At 39.9% G+C, this 20,528-nt stretch overlaps 1 protein-coding gene and 1 long non-coding RNA gene across 4 annotated transcripts in view; one reads left to right on the forward strand and one right to left on the reverse strand.

Annotated features, from left to right (window-relative positions):
• The first annotated feature begins 55 nt into the window (after positions 1 to 55).
• SLC19A2 (solute carrier family 19 member 2) lies at positions 56 to 19,994 on the forward strand. The gene is made up of 6 exons (XM_038542602.1): positions 56 to 259; positions 6,458 to 7,045; positions 13,875 to 14,097; positions 15,363 to 15,555; positions 15,908 to 16,049; positions 17,984 to 19,994. The coding sequence occupies exons 1-6, from the start codon at positions 56 to 58 to the stop codon at positions 18,110 to 18,112; spliced, it is 1,479 nt and encodes a 492-aa protein (XP_038398530.1). The 3' UTR covers positions 18,113 to 19,994.
• The window catches only part of LOC102151801, a 38,997-nt gene continuing 21,312 nt past the window's right edge, over positions 2,844 to 20,528 (reverse strand). Inside the window, exons 5-6 of one of the 3 annotated variants that reach the window (XR_005362111.1) lie at positions 5,303 to 5,404; positions 2,844 to 3,786 (exon numbers count right to left, since the gene is read on the reverse strand). This is a non-coding gene — a long non-coding RNA (uncharacterized LOC102151801). Of the gene's footprint in view, positions 3,787 to 5,302; positions 5,405 to 19,682; positions 20,296 to 20,528 lie in introns of those variants that run through there. The other 2 variants (XR_005362108.1, XR_005362109.1) reach the window with 2 other exon arrangements.

Here is a 20,528-nt window from a genome sequence, read left to right on the forward strand (position 1 = left end):
GCGTCGGGCGGAGCGGGCGAGGGGCCGGGCCGGGTCCCCGCCCTCCCTCCCGCGAATGGATGTGCCCGGCCCGGCGTCCCGGCGGGCGGCGGCGGCGGCGGCCACGATGCTCCTGCGCACGGCCCGCGTGCCCCGCGAGTGCTGGTTCTTGCCCACCGCGCTGCTGTGCGCCTACGGCTTCTTCGCCAGCCTCCGGCCGTCCGAGCCCTTCCTGACGCCCTACCTGCTGGGGCCGGACAAGAACCTGACGGAGCGGCAGGTTGGCGCGGCGGCGGGCGCTGGGGAGGGGGCGGGGAGAGGAGGGCGCGGGCTCTTAGCCTTCACGCGGTCCGAAGTCGGCTCGGGGCTGGCGGTGCGCTGCCCCGTGCCGGTCTTCGGGCGCCCCCTCGGTGCACGGGGCCCGGCTTCCAGGAAGGGCTGGGAAGGCCAGTCGGGAGCCCCCGCTCCCGTGCGCTGCGGGCTGCGGGCGGCGCTGCCCGGCTCGTGGGGGTCAGCCCGGCGCGCGCCGACTCGCCCTGCAGTTCCCGCCGGGGGCCGGGAGGGGGCGCCGCGGGGTGTGTGGATTAAAAAAAGCCCAACTGCGAGCTGTGCTTTGGGCAGCGGGGAGAGGGTCAGTACGTGTTTGCTGATTGAAATAGGGAACCAGGTGCGAAGTAACCCCTGCTTCTTTGAAAGACTCTTCCCTCTCCCTGCTGCTCCCTCTTCCTTCCCATACTTTGCGTTGTTTACCTTTGACGGGATGCGTGTGCTTAAACGAGGACAGAACAGAACAACGAACAAAAATCCATCATCGGAATTCGTTTTGGTTTTTAATTAGGTGAGGCTTTGTTCAAGGACATGCTGTCCCCTCTCATGCCCTGCCTCCTGGGGTAAAAGCAGATACGGCGACGGTATCATATAATTGGCACTTGATTATAATTTTTCTTGCATGGTGAATTGTGGGTTCACAGATGTTAGTTTTGGTTCTCAGCTGAGGAGGCTCCTTAGCCTCTTTTCACAGGCCTGAAAACTCACGTCTGGTATTCCTTTCTAGAACGCTATACAAAGGGTGAAAGCTGAGTGGGCATTTAGCTGTTTTTTTCCTCTTCCTGCTTTTCCTCCCTTCCCTTCCCTGCCATTTACACTCTACTTTTCTTCCTGTGGTTAGTAATCACCTCTTTTGAGTAGCAGCTCAGTATCCCTGCATAACAGGTCAGAGCAGGATATACTTAACTCACAGTCTAGTTTGTTTTGCCCTCCACTTTCAAGGACACTTGGCAGGGAATTGAAAGTCAGTGTTAAATCCTAGATTGAGGGTTTCGTTTGAATTTCTTATGTTGTCTACTTCCAGCCAATATCATTAACTTTTATCCAACTTAAGATCTTTTATTTCTCAGTCTTTTTTCTTTTTTAATTTATTCATGAGAGACACAGAGAGAGGGGCAGAGACATAGGCAGAAGGAGAAACTGGCTTCCTGCAGGGAGCCCAATGCAGGACCGGATCCCAGGACGCCAGGATCACGCCCTGAGCCGAAGGCCGAAGCTCAACCACCGAGCCACCCAGGCGTCCCTATATCTCAGTCTTAAGGACCACCCTGCAAAGGACTCTAACAGTTATTCATTACCTGTTTGAATTTTAACATTGGTTACATTTTAACATTGTGAACAGAATGATTTGACAAAAAAATTACTGCAGTAAATAGAGAGCGATTCTGGAGACAATTACTGACTCTGAGGTATAGCCACTGAAGCAGAAATGATACTTCTTTAGCAGCTTACAATTAAAGTTTCATGTGAACTGCCACATGATCTGCACAGTGTGTGTACCTTGCCTGACACAGGGGCACAAGGAGAGAAACATGTTCCCAGCGTTGATATTTGAAAGCTGATCTGTTTTGTCAATTGCCCCGGGCAGAGGAGTTGTTATGTCATGTGTCATCCTGTGCCCTGTCTAATCAGAGCTTTCTAGGCTGAGTGAAACATATTCAGTGGCATTGGAGTAAAACAAGGGTGCCAGGCCCAGTAAATATTTGTGGATTATGTAACAAACCTAGCACAATTTCTGTTATTGCACATTGGAGGAGGATGAGGGCAGAGTTTGAAGAGAAATCTAGTGGTCTAGAAAGGATGTCATTTTTCGGTGAGGACCTTGGACCTTAGCTGATACTGTTGATCATGCACAGAATGGCTCTGTTCAGCCTCTCCAGAACCCTGGTTTCTTAAAACATCTAATAACAGAAATAAATAGAACAACTTGTTCTCCTTCCTGACCTCATGCTTGCTTTTGCCAGTAGACAGTTAATAAGAAATATTAAATGATTTTTAGGCAAAGCGAATGTCAGTTCATGGTCAGTGATATTGTATTGAAATTTGTATTTACTTGTAAGACTTTAGAAGGGCCAACTTAGGTCATCTTAAATGGAACTATTGTTAACTAAGTCCAAAGATGGAAAAGGACAGAATTTATCTTTACAGTATCAAAGGATTTTTTTCTTAGATTTTAGGAAAAATGTTAATCTGTTTCAGGTACACCACTTCCTAAGTTTTTTTTTTTTTTTAATACAAGTGGGTGAGGGGTGGGGGGTGGGGCAGAGGGAGAAGGGTGGGAGACTCCCCACCAAGCCATGAGCCCCATGTAGGGCTGTATCACTGTACTCCAGATCATGACCGGAGCTGAAAGTAGATGCTTAACCGATAGAGCCACCCAGGCACACCCCCCAACACACACTTTCTAACTTTTAAACAGGTTAAAAATGGACTGTGTTCTAATAGTTGAAAGCCAAACTTTTAATAAAATAGAGCTCTATATCTCCAACACTTTTTTATTCTTTCATCCTTTTTGCATGTGATTTGACAGAAATTCACTACCTTTCTTTGATTTAAAAAAAAAAACTTTCTACTTATTCTGATATTCGGAGTCCTACAGAATTTGGCTCTTACCTCCGTAACAGCCTTATTTCCTGCTATATATTTCCTCTCCTTGCCTTCTTCCATGTGCCCATGCTCTATCACATCGATCTTCTACTCATAAATCCAGCATACCCACAGTCTCTCATCTCCCAGTCTGTACTCAAAGTTGTAATCTCTGCCTGGAATAAGCTTCCCATACCTATCAGTTGATATCTGTTAGCCTCTAACTTTCTCTTCCTTCAAAGCTGCCTCAAAGAAGTAACCTCCTATTTACTATCTCCCCCCTTACCAATAGAGTATGAATATATATTACTCATTAGGTTCAGAACTCCTGAAGAACTGAGGCTTTATTTTATTTTTTGTAATCCACACAGCTTCAAGTGTTTCACAAATAAGAGCTTATTAACTAGTTGTTTAATTGAAACTGAATTCTAAAATCTAAATCCGAATTAGAGCTTAAAAGGAACATCTGTTTTTCTCTTGGCTTTCTGTGTCTCAAAAGAAAGCACAAACAAGCTCTGATCCAAAGAGTGGTGAAAAGCATCTTATGATAAAATCTGCTCCCTTTGTTCACGTGGCAGATTTTACCTAAGATAAGAAGGTATTGTCCAGGGTATGTACAGTAAGAGTCTGTAATATGTACATTTTTTGCATGTGGGGAGTTTCCTTTCAGGATTAAAACTATCTATGGAAGAAACTTTTTTTGGTGTAACAGTTTGTCCATGCATTGAAAGGGAAAGGATCTTCTTTTAGAGACCCAGTAGCTCAAATCTGGAGATTGGTGTGGTCTTTATCTCTTCGTGAATGCCCTATAGAAGTACCTTAATACAAGTTGAAAAAGCTGCTGCAGATATTCGAAGTAGCCCTGGAACATACCAGATGATCAGTAACAGTTTTCTGATGGAAGAAATGAGGCATTTTAGTGTTGTGGATTCAGACTATCAAGATTCTGATCTACCGTCTGCCAAAGCTAGCTTTGATAACTTTGGATAATTTATTTAACCTTTCTGTAAAGCCAAGTATCCTCAGTTGTAAAATAGAGGTAATAAAAGCTTTTACTTCTTAGAATTGTTGTTTGGATTAAATAAAGTAGGTAAGGCAGTTAGCATAGTGTGTGGCTCAGTAGACGTTTGCTGTTACAATGTTGATAACACTGTGAGAGGGACATTTATTTGGGTTGATCTCTTTCACAGGAGAAAAGTCAGGTTTTTTATTTAGAATGATTTAAAGAGAACCCATCTCTTCTTCCACCCCACTCCCACTTGCCTTTAATTTTTTCCTACTTGGCTTTGCAGGTCTGGCCATGTTACTTTTTCTCATCTTCATTATCTTGTGGCTTTGTGTTAGGAGCAGAATTAGTCTCATAAATATAAGCACTTAAGTTGATAATTAAAAGGATGAGATTTATATAATGAAAACCCAGCAGTTAATCACTTTGGAACAATTGTTACTGAAAGGTATGGAACATACATAGGTATAGACAATTTTACTGGAGCAAAGAAGTCAAAGCCCTGAAGGGTGTGGTGAGGAAGTGAGGAAGAGGGTTTTTAAAGGAAAGGCATGATGGCCAATGGGTTGTGGTGTCGTGCTGGGAAAAACATGTTGGGGAAAATGTGAAAGTGGAGTCAGAAGAGGCAGTTTAACACTTAAGAAAACTATAGGAGATTACTGGTAAAACTAGAGGCAAAAAAAGAATGGGGGGGGCGGTTAATGGGATACCACTGTGAAGAGTCTGTAGGGATGCTTTCATCCTTCACCACTTTTAACTCAAAGTTACCCTGTCCACTTTGGTTTTCTGCTGAGGTATCTTGGGGCTGTGCAGGCACCAGCCAAAGGCATTTTGTTTCTTGGTTGCTAAAATGTACACACTTTTGAATAACAGTCATTTCTACAGTTCACAATTATACTTTTCATACCCATCTTCAGGTGTAAGAAATTTCCTAATCTAATAGATGTTGCTAAATGATTGATACAAATACAAATTAGGCTAAAATTCATGAAGGTGAGACTATCAGACAAATTACTTTTGATATCTGACCAGTCAAAAATAGAAATCAGGACAGGAATATATTTCCGATTATGTCTGTCTTTTGTAATTGTGTTCTGTACCAGCAAAATATTTTTTACAGTAACTGTTTATTATTCCTCTAACCCTGAAAACAGCCCATTTTACATTTGGGTGAACTGAAGCATATGTGAGAGTTAAAAAGAAGGTTGCCCTTGGCCTTAGATAGTCATATTGCTCCATGGCGAAGTAGTTAGCCTGTTACCAAGGTGGCCTTTCAGAAAGCACTTAAAAATCGGGGCCATTGATCCAGACTTTGAAATGATCATTTTAAAAAAAACCAACTTATATTCATCCCAGGACCTTGCTAGACACTGGGGTAGGTGTAAAAGAGGGAAGGTCACTTACAGTGATTGATATTGGAAGACTGGGGATGGCAGTTCTGTTGATTTATTTCATTCATATTGTTCCAAAGGGCCTGTTTCAGCTTCAGTCCTTAAGTCTTGACATCTAAATAGAGTGAATGACTGATTTGCATGTATTTTCTCATTTAATCCTTGCAATAAGCAACCCTGTGGTGTAGGGTTTATGCTTCTTTTACTGTTAATGGAGACAAAGGCTAATGGGAACTAAAAAAACAAACTTGCCTATAGTCACACAGTGAATGATGGGTTGAAATTCCAGCTGTGTCTGTATGGCAGAGAGCTTATTTCTACTTATTCCAATTTTAATAATCCATTAAAGAGAAAGCAAAAACTTCTATCCTTTACATATTACAGACAAGCAAAAAGGACATCAAAGTTGGCCTATAATCCTATCATCTACAGATAATTATTCCATCAGGACACTAGGACAGAACTATCCTCTTCACCTGTTTCCCCAAAACAATAAAACTTAAAATCAGAGAAACCTAATCAAACAGTAGGATCAAGGCTCCCTATTCTGTGGCTAGAAGGAAGAATTGATGATGATTCCTAAACACTTATCCATTTCCAAAACAGTCCTTGAGCCAAGTCCCTTGCACACAGCATGCTGACTACAAGGCTGTGCGGGTCAGCATGGAACATCAAGTCAGCCCTAATGGTCTGCCCTCTAAGGCAGTAGTCCTCAATGCTGGCTCAGATTAAAGTCTCCTAGGAGGCTATAAAGAACTGCCTTGGCTAGGCATCTACATTTTTTAAAGCTCCATGGGAGATGTGCAACCATGGTTAGCAACCAACGTTGTGAGGTAACTGGGGAGATTGGCACATACAAAGCAGTATCAAGAGAGCCCTGAGTATTGCCCTAAGAATGCTGTCAGCTCCAGCAAAATCTGCCAGGATGAGGAAGGCTTTGAACTAGGCCTTGATGAAGGGGAAGGATTTTAAGAAAAAGACAATGGGGTGGACATGGGGAAGTATATTCCAAACAATTATCAGAATTGTTGAGATTTCTTTGGTTGATAAGGATGATTTATTAGAGGTAGCAGCAGTTTGTTGCATAAATGGCATAAGAATAAACTGTTATGAATATTCCAGATCCATTGATATCACTAACGGGTTTTTAATTTTCTTTTTCTATCAGGTCTTCAACGAAATTTATCCAGTATGGACTTACTCTTACTTGGTGCTGCTGTTTCCTGTGTTCCTAGCCACAGACTACCTCCGTTATAAGCCTGTTGTTCTGCTGCAGGGACTCAGCCTTATTGTTACATGGTTCATGCTGCTTTACGCCCAGGGACTCCTGGCCATTCAGTTCTTGGAATTCTTTTATGGCATTGCCACAGCCACTGAAATTGCCTATTATTCTTATATCTACAGTGTGGTAGACCTGAACATGTACCAGAAAGTCACAAGTTACTGTCGGAGTGCCACCTTGGTGGGCTTTACTGTGGGCTCTGTCCTGGGGCAAATCCTCTTCTCAGTGGCAGGCTGGTCCCTGTTTAGTCTGAATGTCATCTCTCTTACGTGTGTTTCCGTGGCTTTTGCTGTGGCCTGGTTTCTTCCTATGCCACAGAAGAGCCTTTTCTTTCACCATGTTCCTTCCACTTGCCAGAGAATGAATGGCATCAAGGCACAAAATGGCGGGATTATAACCAACACCTCAGCTTCTAACCACCTTCCTGGGTGGGAGGATGTTGAGTCAAAAATCCCTCTAAATATGGAGGAGCCGGTAAGTATAGCCTTAAACACCTTGTGGTTGCTGCTCTGGTAATTGGAGCAATGGTGACAAACCAGACAGGAAACCCCATCTAGCTAGACATTGTATTTATCTGGATTCAGGTTTTTTGTTTGTTTGTTTGTTTGTTTGTTTTTAAGATTTTATTTATTCATGAGAGACACAGAGAGCGGGTGGGGGGCAGAGACACAGGCAGTGGGAGAAGCACGCTCCATGCAGGGAGCCTGACGTGGGACTCGATCCCGGGTCCCCAGGATCTGGCCCTGGGCTGAAGGCGGCGCTAAACCGCTGAGCCACCTGGGCAGCCAGATTTAGGTTTTACCCTGAGTTGCTCCCTTGGTTCATTCATTCATTGATTACAGATAAGGTTGATTTATATTAGAGATGACAAATATATTTTATCCTGGAGTGAATGACCTCCAAAGTCAGACTGTACAGTGTTATATTGCTTGTGTCAGAGATGTCCTAAGAAGCCATAACAGGAACTGTATCTTCTTCACCTTTCTATCTGGTACTTGGTGTATAAGGAAAGCACTCAGAGAATTTTGCTAAATGAATAGAGGAAATGATTCTAATAAGTGATGAATATCTACTTCCAGGTTCTGAATTGAAGCCCAAAGTATATAAGGTTAAGAACTTTACTTCCTCTTCTGTGCTGGAAGTGTATCTGTATTTTCAAATGACAGTTGCCCAGAGTGGAGTAGTAATGAATAACACATAGGAAGATAATCACAAGAGAAAAAATTAAGATGATGATAGAATACATATTAAAAGTGTGACTATGAAATTATCTCTTAGGTATGGATCAGAATAATCCATCCATATGTTCTGGCTAGCCAGGAAGATTAATTTCTTTATAAGAGCTTTTTATCTTTCTAACAGGTTATAAGCTGTGAGGGGCAAGGTTCATTCCAACCATACTGAATTAGTCTTAGCTTTCGTGGGACATGTTTGGAAATAACCTGTTAACATTCTCACTTTGCAGGTGGACTCTGTCAGTTATAAAATCGAGCTCCATAAGCCTTGTAGTCTGAGAGTAAAGAACCCACTGAGAGTGAAGTCTTTGGCTCCTCATCTGGGGTTAACTCAAATTGTTTCAATGTGGCATCTAATTACTCTCTTAAGCCCACTCCCACTCTTTACTTGTGATTGCTAGTTGAAATTTAGGTTATCATCTCAAAGAGATTGAGACTAGGTGACACTGGTCATGGAATGCACTTTGATTACTAGGGCACCGATGGGTAGCATCAATCAGGATACCAGGGATTAAGTTAGGAAGGAAATGCTGATTCCTTCATAGTTTGTTAAATGATGTTGACAATTCAACAAAGGGTTGATGGAGGAAGGAGTTATAATCATCTGGAGTAAAAAAAAAAAAAAGTATAATCATCTGATATCATGTAGTAGAAAAAAATAACCCTTTTTAAATTCTGTTTCAAATATCTTAAAATGGCCTTAGCTAAAAATTAATATATATAAATATATCAAATATATATAAATTAATAATAATATATATTGACATATATCAAGTATTAACATTGGCCATAGTTGACATTGGCCATAGTTCTAAAGATTTGTATAAAACATAAGTTTTAAACTATTTAGAACATGAGTAAGAAATAGTAAGAAACACATTTTACATAGGAACAAGTACCATTCATAGGTATGTATATATTTTATATATAACTGAAGCAGAGGTTTCATAACTCAATACTTTTATTCTGGTATATTCCATTACATTCATTTTTTTGATAAAAACTTTGCAGTTTTATTTTTTTAATTCAATTTAATTAACATACAGTATATTATTTGTTTCATTCAGTTCCATTTTTACAATGCAGATCACTGCCCATTACCTGTTAACAAATGAGTTGTAACCTACCATTTAAAAAACTGTCCTAGACCAACTTGACATTTGTTGTTTATATACATGCAAAATGTCAGTACTTGACATGCTGAAATGATTCTAACCACAGGCTATCGGACCATCAGAGTATCTTAAAGTTATAAGAGACATGAGATGTCAACCACCCTCTCATTTTAAAGAGATAAGGAGTGGGAACAGAGATTAGTGACTTTTGCAGAATTGTGCTGATATATGTCACATAATTAAAGAGCGTATATGAGACTCAGTTTGATCTGTACTTTGCTCCATTAAAGTCTTTCACTGGGGTGACAAAATGGTCAGAACCATCACTGTTGGCTACAGTGTGGTAAAAGTTAGATTCAAGTCAGTTCTATCATATCCTTGGCTCTGCTTTTTTTTTTTTTTTAAGATTTTATTGATTCACTTATGAGAGACACAGAGAGAGGCAGAGAAGGAAGCAGGCTCCCTGAGGGGAGCCCAATACGGGACTAGATCCCAGGACCCCAGGAAGGCAGATACTCAACCACTGAGCCACCCAGGTGCCCCTCTGCTGGCACCTTTACAGGCAGTCAGGGCTGCTTGCCGCTGTACAGGGCTAAAATAGTGCTGTTTCTCTTGACAAGCTTGAAAGAAGGTCAGAAGAGGAATATTGGGGATTGCAGTACCATTTTAAGTTGACAAAGCCCATAACTGAACTGTAAATCAGTAATTGTGGTAAATATAGTAAAGAAAAGTAGGTGGTTTGATCTTGACTATGGAAAGGGATAATGAAGTAAGAGTCTAAGTGATAGCCCCATTCACAAGTTACCTTACAGTACTTGTGAGTTCTTTTCAGAATGGCCCTCTTGCTATGGGGCAGAGCATGTTGACATTCCAGCATAGCCAGTGATTTTCTTTCCTAAATAGGAAATGGGATTCCTTCTATGCTTAGCCGATAGTTGGACCTGATTTATTTTAAATTGCTCATCCATTAGAAATGATGTAAATTAAGCCACTTCTTTAGCACAGGGCCTGACATGTAATTAATACTTAAACAATACCTGTTAACACACCTATACTTTTATTTGTAGACTAATACCCCTTATTATGAGTAAGCATTCTTTGCCTATATGTGTGTTTGAGCTCTATGAAACACTGACAGTAACAACATTAATGTTTCCACTTTGTACTTAATATAATTTCTAGCAGCACATAGTGGATTTTGAAGGAAAAGGTCAAACCCGGGTTCTAGTTCTTAACCAGCAGGGTGATCTTGGGCAAGTTGTTTAATTCTTTGAGGCTTAGTTTCTTCCCTCATTCTTCTACCTACCTCACAGTTATTTCTAGTGTTAACTGAGGCAATGTAGAGCTCTCAAGTGAGTAATTTGTAGTAGATCATCAATATATGTTCATTTCTGTTATCTTTATCATTAGACATGAGCAATCAAGAATAGCATTGTACCTTCACTGTAGATAGTTATTTACCCTTGAGGCTGTAAATAATCTTTCACTTTGAATTGGTTTACCCTGGTCTTCTGAGCCTTAGGAAAGGTTTTCGTAGAATCTGGTACTAATTCCACCATTAATTCTTTAACTGAGGCTACCCTTAAATGTAGACTGTAAACCAGATGATCACTAAACTTACCTTAGCTCTAGAATACTGAGTTTTATGAGCTGATTGATCTGAAGGTGCCTTTATCTTTAGATGACCAGGCATGACATGACCACATTTTCCTTTCCTGTCCAGTCCCCCATATAGTTAGGAACACATAATATAGAAGTGATGTAACTGTAGTCTTCACAGTTTAGGCATTAAACCCTAATCATCTTACCCCTCACTCCCATATGTTTTCCTGTTGCATGTAGAAGAAAATCCGCAGTTCACACTGTGGCCTATAAGCCCCTATACAATCTGGCCTTATCTCACGACGATGCTCCACATGGCTCTGGTCCAAACACATAGAGCCTATTCCCACTTCAGAAGTTCAGTTCAGAGGTTCTCCGTCAGGACTGCCCTTTGTTCTGATTTCACAGCTGCTTCCTTTATGTCACTCAGGTATCAACTCAGACATCAGCTTTTCAGACAGCCTTTCAACACTCTTATCATCCTTCCTTTTCTCTGCCACAGACACTTGCCAGCTGTTCTTTTCTTCAAAATACCATTTCTACTGTAAACTCTCTCATATGTGTATTTATCATCTGTCTCCCTTACCAGAATGTCAGTTTAATGAGGGCAGGGACTTTTCTGCTGTATTCCCAGAATCTAGAACATCGCCAAACACGACACGTGGGCACTCATAAATATCTGTTGATTGCATCCACGAGTCATGATAGAGTACAAAGGAAATGAACATTTATTGAGCACTTGTTACATATTGAGTAATACCTTAGTTCTTCCAAAAGCCTACTGAAGGAAACATTAATTTCCATTTTATAGTAGAAAGCCTAAGATTTAGAATTTTTTTCCATCTGCATAGAGGCAGGTGTGCTCCTGCTGTGCTTTCTTTATCATCTATCATCATTATCACTTCAGCTTCCATTTATTTGGACCTGGGAACTGAATACTCTGCTAAGAATCTTAGATTCATTAGCTCATTTGATTCTTATGAAAACTCTGTGATGTAGGTATCACAATCCTTGTACAGTTGAGGGAACAGAAGCTCATGTCAGATAACTTAACCAAAGGCACATAGAAAGTGGCACAGTCAAAATTCAAACCCAGGTCTAGTTGATTTTAAAAGCATTGTATTAGAGACTCCTATTCTTTGGTGGAGAGAAATAATTTCTCAATGTTTTGTTTTTGTTTTGTTTGTTTAAGATGGTGTCAGAATCCTCTAAGTGAAATCTGAAACTAGATGCCCATTGTGATAAATGAGTAGGAGTTGAGTTTAGGATTGTGTGAGTGGGCATAACTGTGGAACATTGTTTGGTTCTCATTCCACTGAGATTATCTTCACATTGTATGGAGAAAATGGCTTTTATTTATTTAATTTCAAGAGTAGCTATATATGTAATATATAGCTAACAAATGTATCATCTTCATAAGAAAAATTCTGATTTTATAAAAATATTCATATATCATTTTTTAATTAAAGAGTAAATGACATAAAGGGAAGTGAGAATGATCTGATCTGCTACCACCCAGATTACCACTATTAATAGTTTAATGGCCTTGATAAAATCTCTTTTCTTATTTATTTATTTATTTATTTATATTTATAGATATACATTTGATAGTAAATAATATTATAGTCTACGTGTAGTTTTGTAATGGCATGGGTTTTTTTGCTCTGTGTTATGTGATAACTTAGCTTCCTATGTCTTTTTGTGTCAAAATAGCTTTCAGAATCTAAAGAAATAAAATCATAATGGTGACAGTGACTGGTGAGAGGTTTGTGTTGGGACAGTAGTCCCCCTTTCCCTCCAGGCTGGCACCAAGCACAAAACCAGAATTGTATGGAGACTTAAGTGAAAGACCCATAGTCTGCCTTTCAACCCTCCTTTTCTCCTCGTGGTCACAAATCATTCCCTCTGGATATCTCCAGTTAGCCTCAGGCCAATGGATATGTCAGAGTTGGGATAGAGGGGGTTGGATGTGTAGCCATACATGGTTGCATCCTTCCCTGTTACAGCTTGATGCCCTGGAACTTCAGAAAAGTGTCATCTCCCCTGAAGCAGTAGCCAAAGACAGGTCAACTCTGTTAACAGGTTGTTAATGCCCTACATTCAGGTTTAGGAACTAGGGCTGGGTGAGATACCAGGCTGAGGCCAGAGTCACCATTCTTGGAGCAAAATAAATGCACAACAGGTGGGAGCAGGAGAGTGTCCTAGAAGCTTTTTATGTTTGGCGAGAACTTTACTGTTGCTAAATTGTAAACCTGCCTCAACAGCACCAAGTCTCCTTGATCCATATTTCGTTCTGTTGTGTTTTTCTTGAAACCAGATGTACATTATCTGTTCCCATCAGTTAAGGCTCAGTCCGCAAGTTTTTACTGTTTCAGATAATAGAGTATCAATGGCTGCAGAAATAACGATAGTCTTCTGGTCATCAAGAAAATGTTTGTTGTTCAGGACAAGAGTTAGTATTGGGATTGTGTCCTTCAGAAGCACTTAGTAAAAGAAGCAAGCTTAGGCTTGGAAATTTCCATCCTAGCCATTGTTTTGGCTACAGACTAATCTACTTCTGTGCCCAAAAGGGCTGAGAAATGAGTGGTATTATAACTTGGCCTTGCAAACACCTAACTATACCAACTAAAAGGTTCTGTTTACATCTGGAGGTTCTCTTGCCATGTAAGACCTGGTGTTTGAGATAGACTTTGGGAGACAGATAAGATTTGAATAGAGAAATAAGAACATCTAGGCAAAGGCAGTAAGAAAAGCATGGCAGATGGCGCTGGTAGCGGCTGTTGTGGGGTTATTAATTGGCCCAGTCTCAATGTTGCTGTGCCTCGGGGAATAGGGAAGCCTAAAAGGAGGGAAATAGAGGAAGAATGGCCAGTTTGTGGGGCAGTCAGAACGCATACAACATTTACTGATTAGGTTGGCCATCTTCTATGGTTATGATTCATGGCACCCCAAAGCAGTGACAATTGTTAACATCAATGATGTACCATACAATTGTGGTAACCATCACAGGTCACCATAAAAAATATAATAATAATGAAAAAGTTTGAAATATTGTAGAATAACCAAAATGTGACCCAAAGACATGAAGCGGCAAATACTGTGGCAAACCTGGCTCTGGCAGACTTGCTCGACAGGGTTGCCGCAAACCTACGTGTTAAAAACACGTACTTGCAGTCAAGGGAAGCACAATAAAACGAGGTATGCCTCTATGCCATTTATAGGCATAAAAAGCAGTAAGCCAGTGGGTTTTTCACAAGGAAAAAGAAAAATGTCTGTAAGATAGGAAAGTCTATACGATTGCTTTCTGGAGTCATCTTCCTAGGATTTGAGCTTTCTCCCCTTCTTGAGTAGGAACCCAAGCCAGACCGTCTCCTTGTCCTGAAGATACTGTGGAGTGACTTTCTGATGTGCTACTCGTCTCGCCCTCTGCTCTGCTGGTCTGTGTGGTGGGCCCTCTCCACCTGTGGCTACTTCCAAGTGGTGAACTACACACAGGGCCTGTGGGAGAAGGTGATGCCCTCTCGCAACGCCACTATCTACAATGGCGGTGTGGAGGCCGTGTCCACCCTCCTGGGTAAGCAGGGCGGGTGGAAGATTCCTCCAGTGGTTAAGTCAACCATAATCAGATTTCCCCTCCCCTCCTAAATTTGATTACAAAGTTTGAGCTCTGATTTTGTAATCTAGGAAGAAATTTAGCAGTGCACAAGTCGTGGATGACCCTGATTAACAAATTTAAGTTCTTTATGTCCTTTAGGGAAACCTAACGTAATGATTTTCAAAATTATCTTCCTATTCAGGTTTCCATTATCTCTGTATTTATTGAGTGCTTTTGTCACATGATGTGAAATTTAGAATGGGAATATACAATAGTTTATAACAATAACTAATAGATGTTGAATGTTAATATGCAGGAAATGTTATTCTAAGGATTTCATGTGTATTAACTCAGTCCTCACAATATGCCTGAGACAGGTGCAGTAATCCCCATTTTACAGACCAGTAGGTTAATAACTTGCCCAAGATCAGATGGATATTAAGTAGTAAAGACAGGATTTGAACTCAGAGCCTGTGTCCTTGACCAATATATTCTATCGTTCCTTTCTAATTTATCAACCTACCTCTTAAGGTTTTTAGAAGCCATCCTGTGATTTCTGTAAACACTTAAAACTGTGTCTGGTACTTAGTGCTCTGTACATTTTAGCTATCATTGTCAGCATCATCATTTTACTGACGAGCAGGGATGCCCTTTTGCCATGTTCCGCACTGCTCTTTGGTTAGGAAGGAAATGATTCCTCCTGCCAGGTTGTCGAGCTGGAAACAGTGGCTCTTTCGGACTCCTGCCTCTGAGCCAGCCCCAGTACCTTTTCTGTCACAGCATCCCTGGGTCTGTGTCCTCCTTTTTCATCTCATTGCCAGGCTGTGCTAATTCAGTTTGTTGTATCTCATAGTCTCTCTGGCTCCATGTCATTTATTCCATCAAGTCCAAAATTCTGTGTGACTTCCAGGCCCTCCATAATCCTTTTTTTAAAGGTTTTATTAATTTATTCATAAGAGACAAAGAAAAAGAGAGGCAGAGACATGGGCAGAAGGAGAAGCAGGCTCCCTGCAGGGAGCCTGATGTGGGACTCAATCCAGGACTCCAGGATCATGCCCTGAGCCAAAGGCAGACGCCCAACCACTGAGCCATCCAGGCATCCCCACCCTCCATAATCTTGAGCTTACCCTATTTATAAGTTGCAAAATTTTAAACTTTAATAATCTAAGTTGAATTTTTAATTCATTAGAAGAGCATTTGTTTAGCAAAATAACTGGATCAATTTTCTTTGTTTTATTTGGCAGGTGCTGTTGCTGTGTTTGCAGTTGGTTATGTAAAAATATCCTGGTCAACATGGGGGGAGATGACCCTGTCTCTGTTCTCTCTGCTGATTGCTTCCTCAGTGTATATTATGGATACTGTGAGGAACATCTGGGTGTGCTACACATCCTATATCATCTTCAGAATCATCTACATGTTACTCATCACTATAGCAACGTATGTATTTTGATTCAAAGAAACATTTGGAAAAGTGACAAGATAAACTTTTTGGTTTCTTTACAAACGAATGAAAATTTCTAGTTAAAAGAGGCAAACAGGAGGAAGCATTGTATTATGTTTTTCTCCTGAGAAAGCACTTAAGGAAGGTTCATTTATTTCCTTGTTCCTATATTCCTGCTCTATTCAAATATTTTCATGAGATTTCTACCACTTGGCAACAGAATGCTTTTCACCTGTTTGGGAAGGGAATTAATGGTAGAAAGAAGGGGCTACTATTGAAAATTGAGGTAAAAACCGAAACTAGGATATTATTTTTACTTTTCATTCTTTTGTGTATTCATTTTTTAAGTTTTCAGATTGCTGCTAACCTCAGCATGGAGCGCTACGCCCTAGTGTTTGGTGTGAATACCTTCATTGCTCTGGCCCTTCAGACTCTGCTCACCCTTATTGTGGTGGATGCCAGTGGCCTTGGCTTAGAAATTACCACTCAGGTAAGATTTCTGTTTTGACACTCAAAATGTTATGACTTGAGCTGGGTAACAACGTGGAGCTTAATGAAAGCAAATTCAGACAGTATAGACAAATATAAGAAAGAAAGTAGAAGTGTCCTCACCTTCCTTTTGTCAACCCCCATCCTTAATTCTTTTCTCCCTGGAAGGTGTTAGGACCACCATCTTTTTGATGAGGACCTAGAACATTTCTGAGTGTAATTATACACTCTGGGAGAACAGAAGTAATGTTCCTTCCAGGCTGAGTTTTTGTGCTTCCTCCTTCAGTATTTCCCTTCATTTTAATTCTGTGCATGGAATTCTGAATCCTGTGTTTTGAGATGCCTGGTTCACCTCATGGTTCTGTTCTCCCTTCTCTAAAATACCCAACTACCAAGGTAATGACTTGCTGTTGATTAATAGCATGAAGGTTCTTAACATGTGACTCATCGAGAAAACACCCACACAAACACCTGGAGACAATGGAAATACTTGCATTCATTCAGGAACTGTATAGTCATATATGCCTTCATGCTTTGTGAGTTTGTAGGTAAGGCTTGCTCTGTACTTTGGCAAAATGGGGCTATTGAATCAAAAAGTGCCTACCCCACCTCCATCCCGGCCCAGATGATCCCCTCCATACTTAGGCATTAGTTTTCTTACAATACAAAGGTCCAGCATGTTAGCAGTAACTAACTTTGTTTTTTACCAGAGATCTAAGAGATATAATAACAGTAGTAGGTAATGTGCACAGAGTGTTTTCTATGTGCCACGTATCCTGTATAGAATTTTGCGGGATTATTGTCAGGATTGGACATCGAGAGAATGAGTCTGAGAGATGTCACATAATGTTAAGTGTTGTTTAAGGTCGCATGGTCAACTATAATGTGGCAACGCTGGGATTTAAACCAGCTTCTAACTCTAAAGCCTAATCATCTCTCACTGGATCATGCTGCCTCAAAAAGGTGGGCAGAGAGAGCAGAGGAGTGGGAGGTTTCTGTGTTTCCTAATTACTACCAGCAGTGAAAACCTTGAGAACACCTCTCAAGGGTTAGGTGCTTAGATTTGGAATGGAGGGTAGGAGAGAAACTAAGTGCTTGTCATCTTGCTAGTGAAGTAGTGATTTAAAAATAAGGAATTATTGAATTGTGTAGGCTGTGCTGAAACTCTAATTGCCATGACTAACAGGTTTCCTATAGGGAAATGTATCCAAATTTTAAGAAACCTGGCTCAAAGACTTAGAGTAGCACCCAAATCGCATTCATGAGCCAGCTTATAAGTATTTCATAAGTTCTTTTAGGAAGGTGATGATGAAGATGATGACAACCTATATAGTCACGTTAAAATATTAGCCTAGAGAAGATCCTGAGGAAAAGTAAAAAGTAAGCCCATAATGGAATATAGTTGACTGCCTACTGCCCTCTTCTGGGGAGGAGGAGAAGTTCTTCATCTTCAGAATTTGGCCTGCTAGTCACAGTTACCTGCCAGCTTGAGGGGAGAAACCATGATTCAATTGTAACAACAGCAACAAAAATAAAACCAGTAGTATAAACAGCCTTAGCATTGTGGGCTAATAGACACTTACATATGTGATCTCATCCCTTCCCAACAACCCTGTAAAATAGGGAATATTGTGAATTCCATTTTGTAAATGAAGTCAAGGCTCAGAGGTGAAGTATTTCACTCAGGGCCCCACAGCTACTAAGGGACAGAGTCAGGATTTGCCCTGAGGCAGTGAGGCTTTACTACCACCAAGCTGTGCTACCTCTTCTGATTGTCAGTGCCTGGCAGATTGTGTGGGCACACAATGTTTTGTGAAGGCTTACTGAAAAACTGAATATACCTTTAATCATAGGATATGTTCACATAAATAAAATAAAACATCTCATCTCCTAACTGATAATTATCTACATCACTTCTTTCCCCATCCCCTTTAGTTCCTGATCTACGCCAGTTATTTTGCACTCATCGCTGTGGTTTTCCTGGCTAATGGTACAGCCAGTATTATGAAGAAATATAGAAAGCAAGAAGATGCAGAATCAAGTTCTCATGTAACCACTTCATGATACACTGCTGAGAAATTGCTGCTTAAAGCAAAAACTCTGCACAGCAACTGTGCCCGGATGTATTTAAATTTTTAATATGTAGATGTATATTAATGTGCTTTTTAAGGCTTCAAAGCAGCCAACTGATTATACCTTGTGTTCCCAGAGTAACAATACTGTTTAGAGGAGCCAGAGGTGAGGTTTATCTTGTGGATTATTTATAAAAGCTAATTTAAACATTATTTTCTTCTGACTCAAAAGTGAACTTGATTTTGAAAAGCACTAATGAAACACATGGCATTTAGATTTGATAGCAAGTGAGTTTGGTGTTTCATCAGTCAGTTTACTTCTCTGTATCTGGTCAGCCAGAGGCGTGGCCCAGTGGGACCAGGGCTTCACAGGGGCCATGGGACTTCACAGGTCAGAGTAGAAGTATGTTCTCACAGCACCTGTGTTCACCTTAATCCTTATTTCTGTAATACTCATGTGCATTTGTGTTGTGTTTCTGCAGAGGAAAGCTGTTCTTATCACTGGCAATACTTGCTCTGGTTTGGTGTTCTCACATATTAGGAATGTGTGTCATTTCTAATTTTATGTTATTTTAAAAAAATTCATTATATTAATGTTCTGTTTCCATCTTGACAATTTTGTATTTGTGTAGATTGTCTTTAGGAATATACTTTTGCATTATTCATATGCTTCCCAGAGAAGCTCATTTAGTTAGAAAATAAGGCAAGTTTTGAGGCCTGCTAATAATCTAAAGAGACCTAATCAGAAAACTTAAGGTATGTTTGCCTGTCTTTTAGTCTTCAATCTGAAGAATTATTAATTCTATAATGAGAAGTTAATATATGGGCTAAAGATACAACTACTCCATTTTGTATTTGGATTCCCTTTTATTTCCAAAATAAAATGAAAAGTCCTTTCTTTTTTTTAAATATCTTCATCCCTATTTATACCTTTTATATTATTTTTCCTTCTTATCTAAGATACAGATGTCATTAGGAGCTGAATTTGTTGGATTATTATAAGGCCTTTTCACAAACTGAGCCTCTTTTTAATTATTTCAATAGGACAGGAACTAGCATAGACTTGATTCCTGCATTTTGTACATTAAATCTGCCTTTGTTTCTAAGGGTGGATCATCTCGGATTATCTGCTTAAAATAATAATTGCTGGTGATTTCACTTCCAGGGTACTTGGAAAATGTTATTAGGTACGTATCTAATTCTGTAATTAATCTACCACGTGGCTGCTAGTGTATGTGAGACACGAAAACCATTTTAAAGCCGACTTTGTTGCCTTATTTTGAAAAAAATCTAGGTTAATTTATTTAGAATAACACAGGTAAACAGTGTGAATAATAATATCAAGGTTCCAAAGTTGACATACTCATTTAGTGTAAGTGGGAATTCTAGAAATAAATGAACATAAATATAGGCCATTTTCCATTCACCTTCCTTTCTGATCAAGAGCAAGAGCAGAGCACTAAGCGAAGGAGAAGTGATGTCATAAAAGGACAGCCTCCAATTTTATATTGTATCCTATTTTGCTATGTAGGGAATTGTTTATTCAGAAACAGGTTGAAAAGTGGTGTTCGAGGGATTTTATTTAATGTATTTTAACAAAATGGACTGCAGTACAATCAAATCATTTATGTTACCAAAGCAACATTTCCATGGAATTTAATTCAAAGTTTGTGGTACACAACTGGAGCCTTTACTTATTTAAGACAATAATAAGTTTATCCTGGTGTGTGGCCATATTTCTAGAAGGCTGAGCCCAATTTGCAAGTTGTACTGTATGCAATTTTGCAAAGAAGTGAAAATAATTTGTTGTACTTTTTATTCAATTCTGTATACATTATGAAATTATTTTTATTAAATAAATATTTTACATTATATTTTTCCTTTATAATCGCAATTTTTTAAAATTTGTTTTTTGCTTCAGTAGGAGCTTTGGGTTACATATTTAAACCTTTTAATAATTTCTCCTAGGACAAATTTCATATTAAGTCTTCCCTTACCTGACCCTCCTATTAACCTTGTCATCCTGTGAATTCTTCCCATTGCTTTGTGATCCCTGCCTTTGATTCCTCCCCCTTACTTCTTTCATTTTCCATTATTTTTAGCACCACACTGCATGGTTTATTATTCTTGGTCTTCATCTTGGTACCTCTCATCTCTCTTTTTAGAGCATTCTTCCTTTAAGAAACCAAAAAGACCCACATTCCCTTCAATGTTAACTGAATTTTACAAATAAAGAAAACTCAAACTAATCAAGGGCTCAAGGTACCATCTTGTTTTTAAAACTTCATAGCCACTTCGTTCTAACTCCAAATATTCTGATATCCAAGGAAGCATCTTTTTGCCATCAGCTGAAAATCACTTGTTCATGAAGTCCCAGAAACCAAATCATTCATTTCTCTTTCGTATGC

The sequence above is a fragment of the Canis lupus genome, chromosome 7 (assembly GCF_011100685.1).
Source record: "Canis lupus familiaris isolate Mischka breed German Shepherd chromosome 7, alternate assembly UU_Cfam_GSD_1.0, whole genome shotgun sequence".
Classification (NCBI taxonomy): Eukaryota; Metazoa; Chordata; class Mammalia; order Carnivora; family Canidae; genus Canis; species Canis lupus.

Excerpts from the sequence above, each read along its gene's own strand:
- SLC19A2 (XM_038542602.1), top strand. The coding sequence starts at position 56 with ATGGATGTGCCCGGCCCGGCGTCCCGGCGGGCGGCGGCGGCGGCGGCC. Across the intron at positions 15,556-15,907 it reads TTACTCATCACTATAGCAAC|TTTTCAGATTGCTGCTAACC; the intron begins GTATGTATTTTG and ends TCATTTTTTAAG. Across the intron at positions 16,050-17,983 it reads GCTTAGAAATTACCACTCAG|TTCCTGATCTACGCCAGTTA; the intron begins GTAAGATTTCTG and ends CATCCCCTTTAG.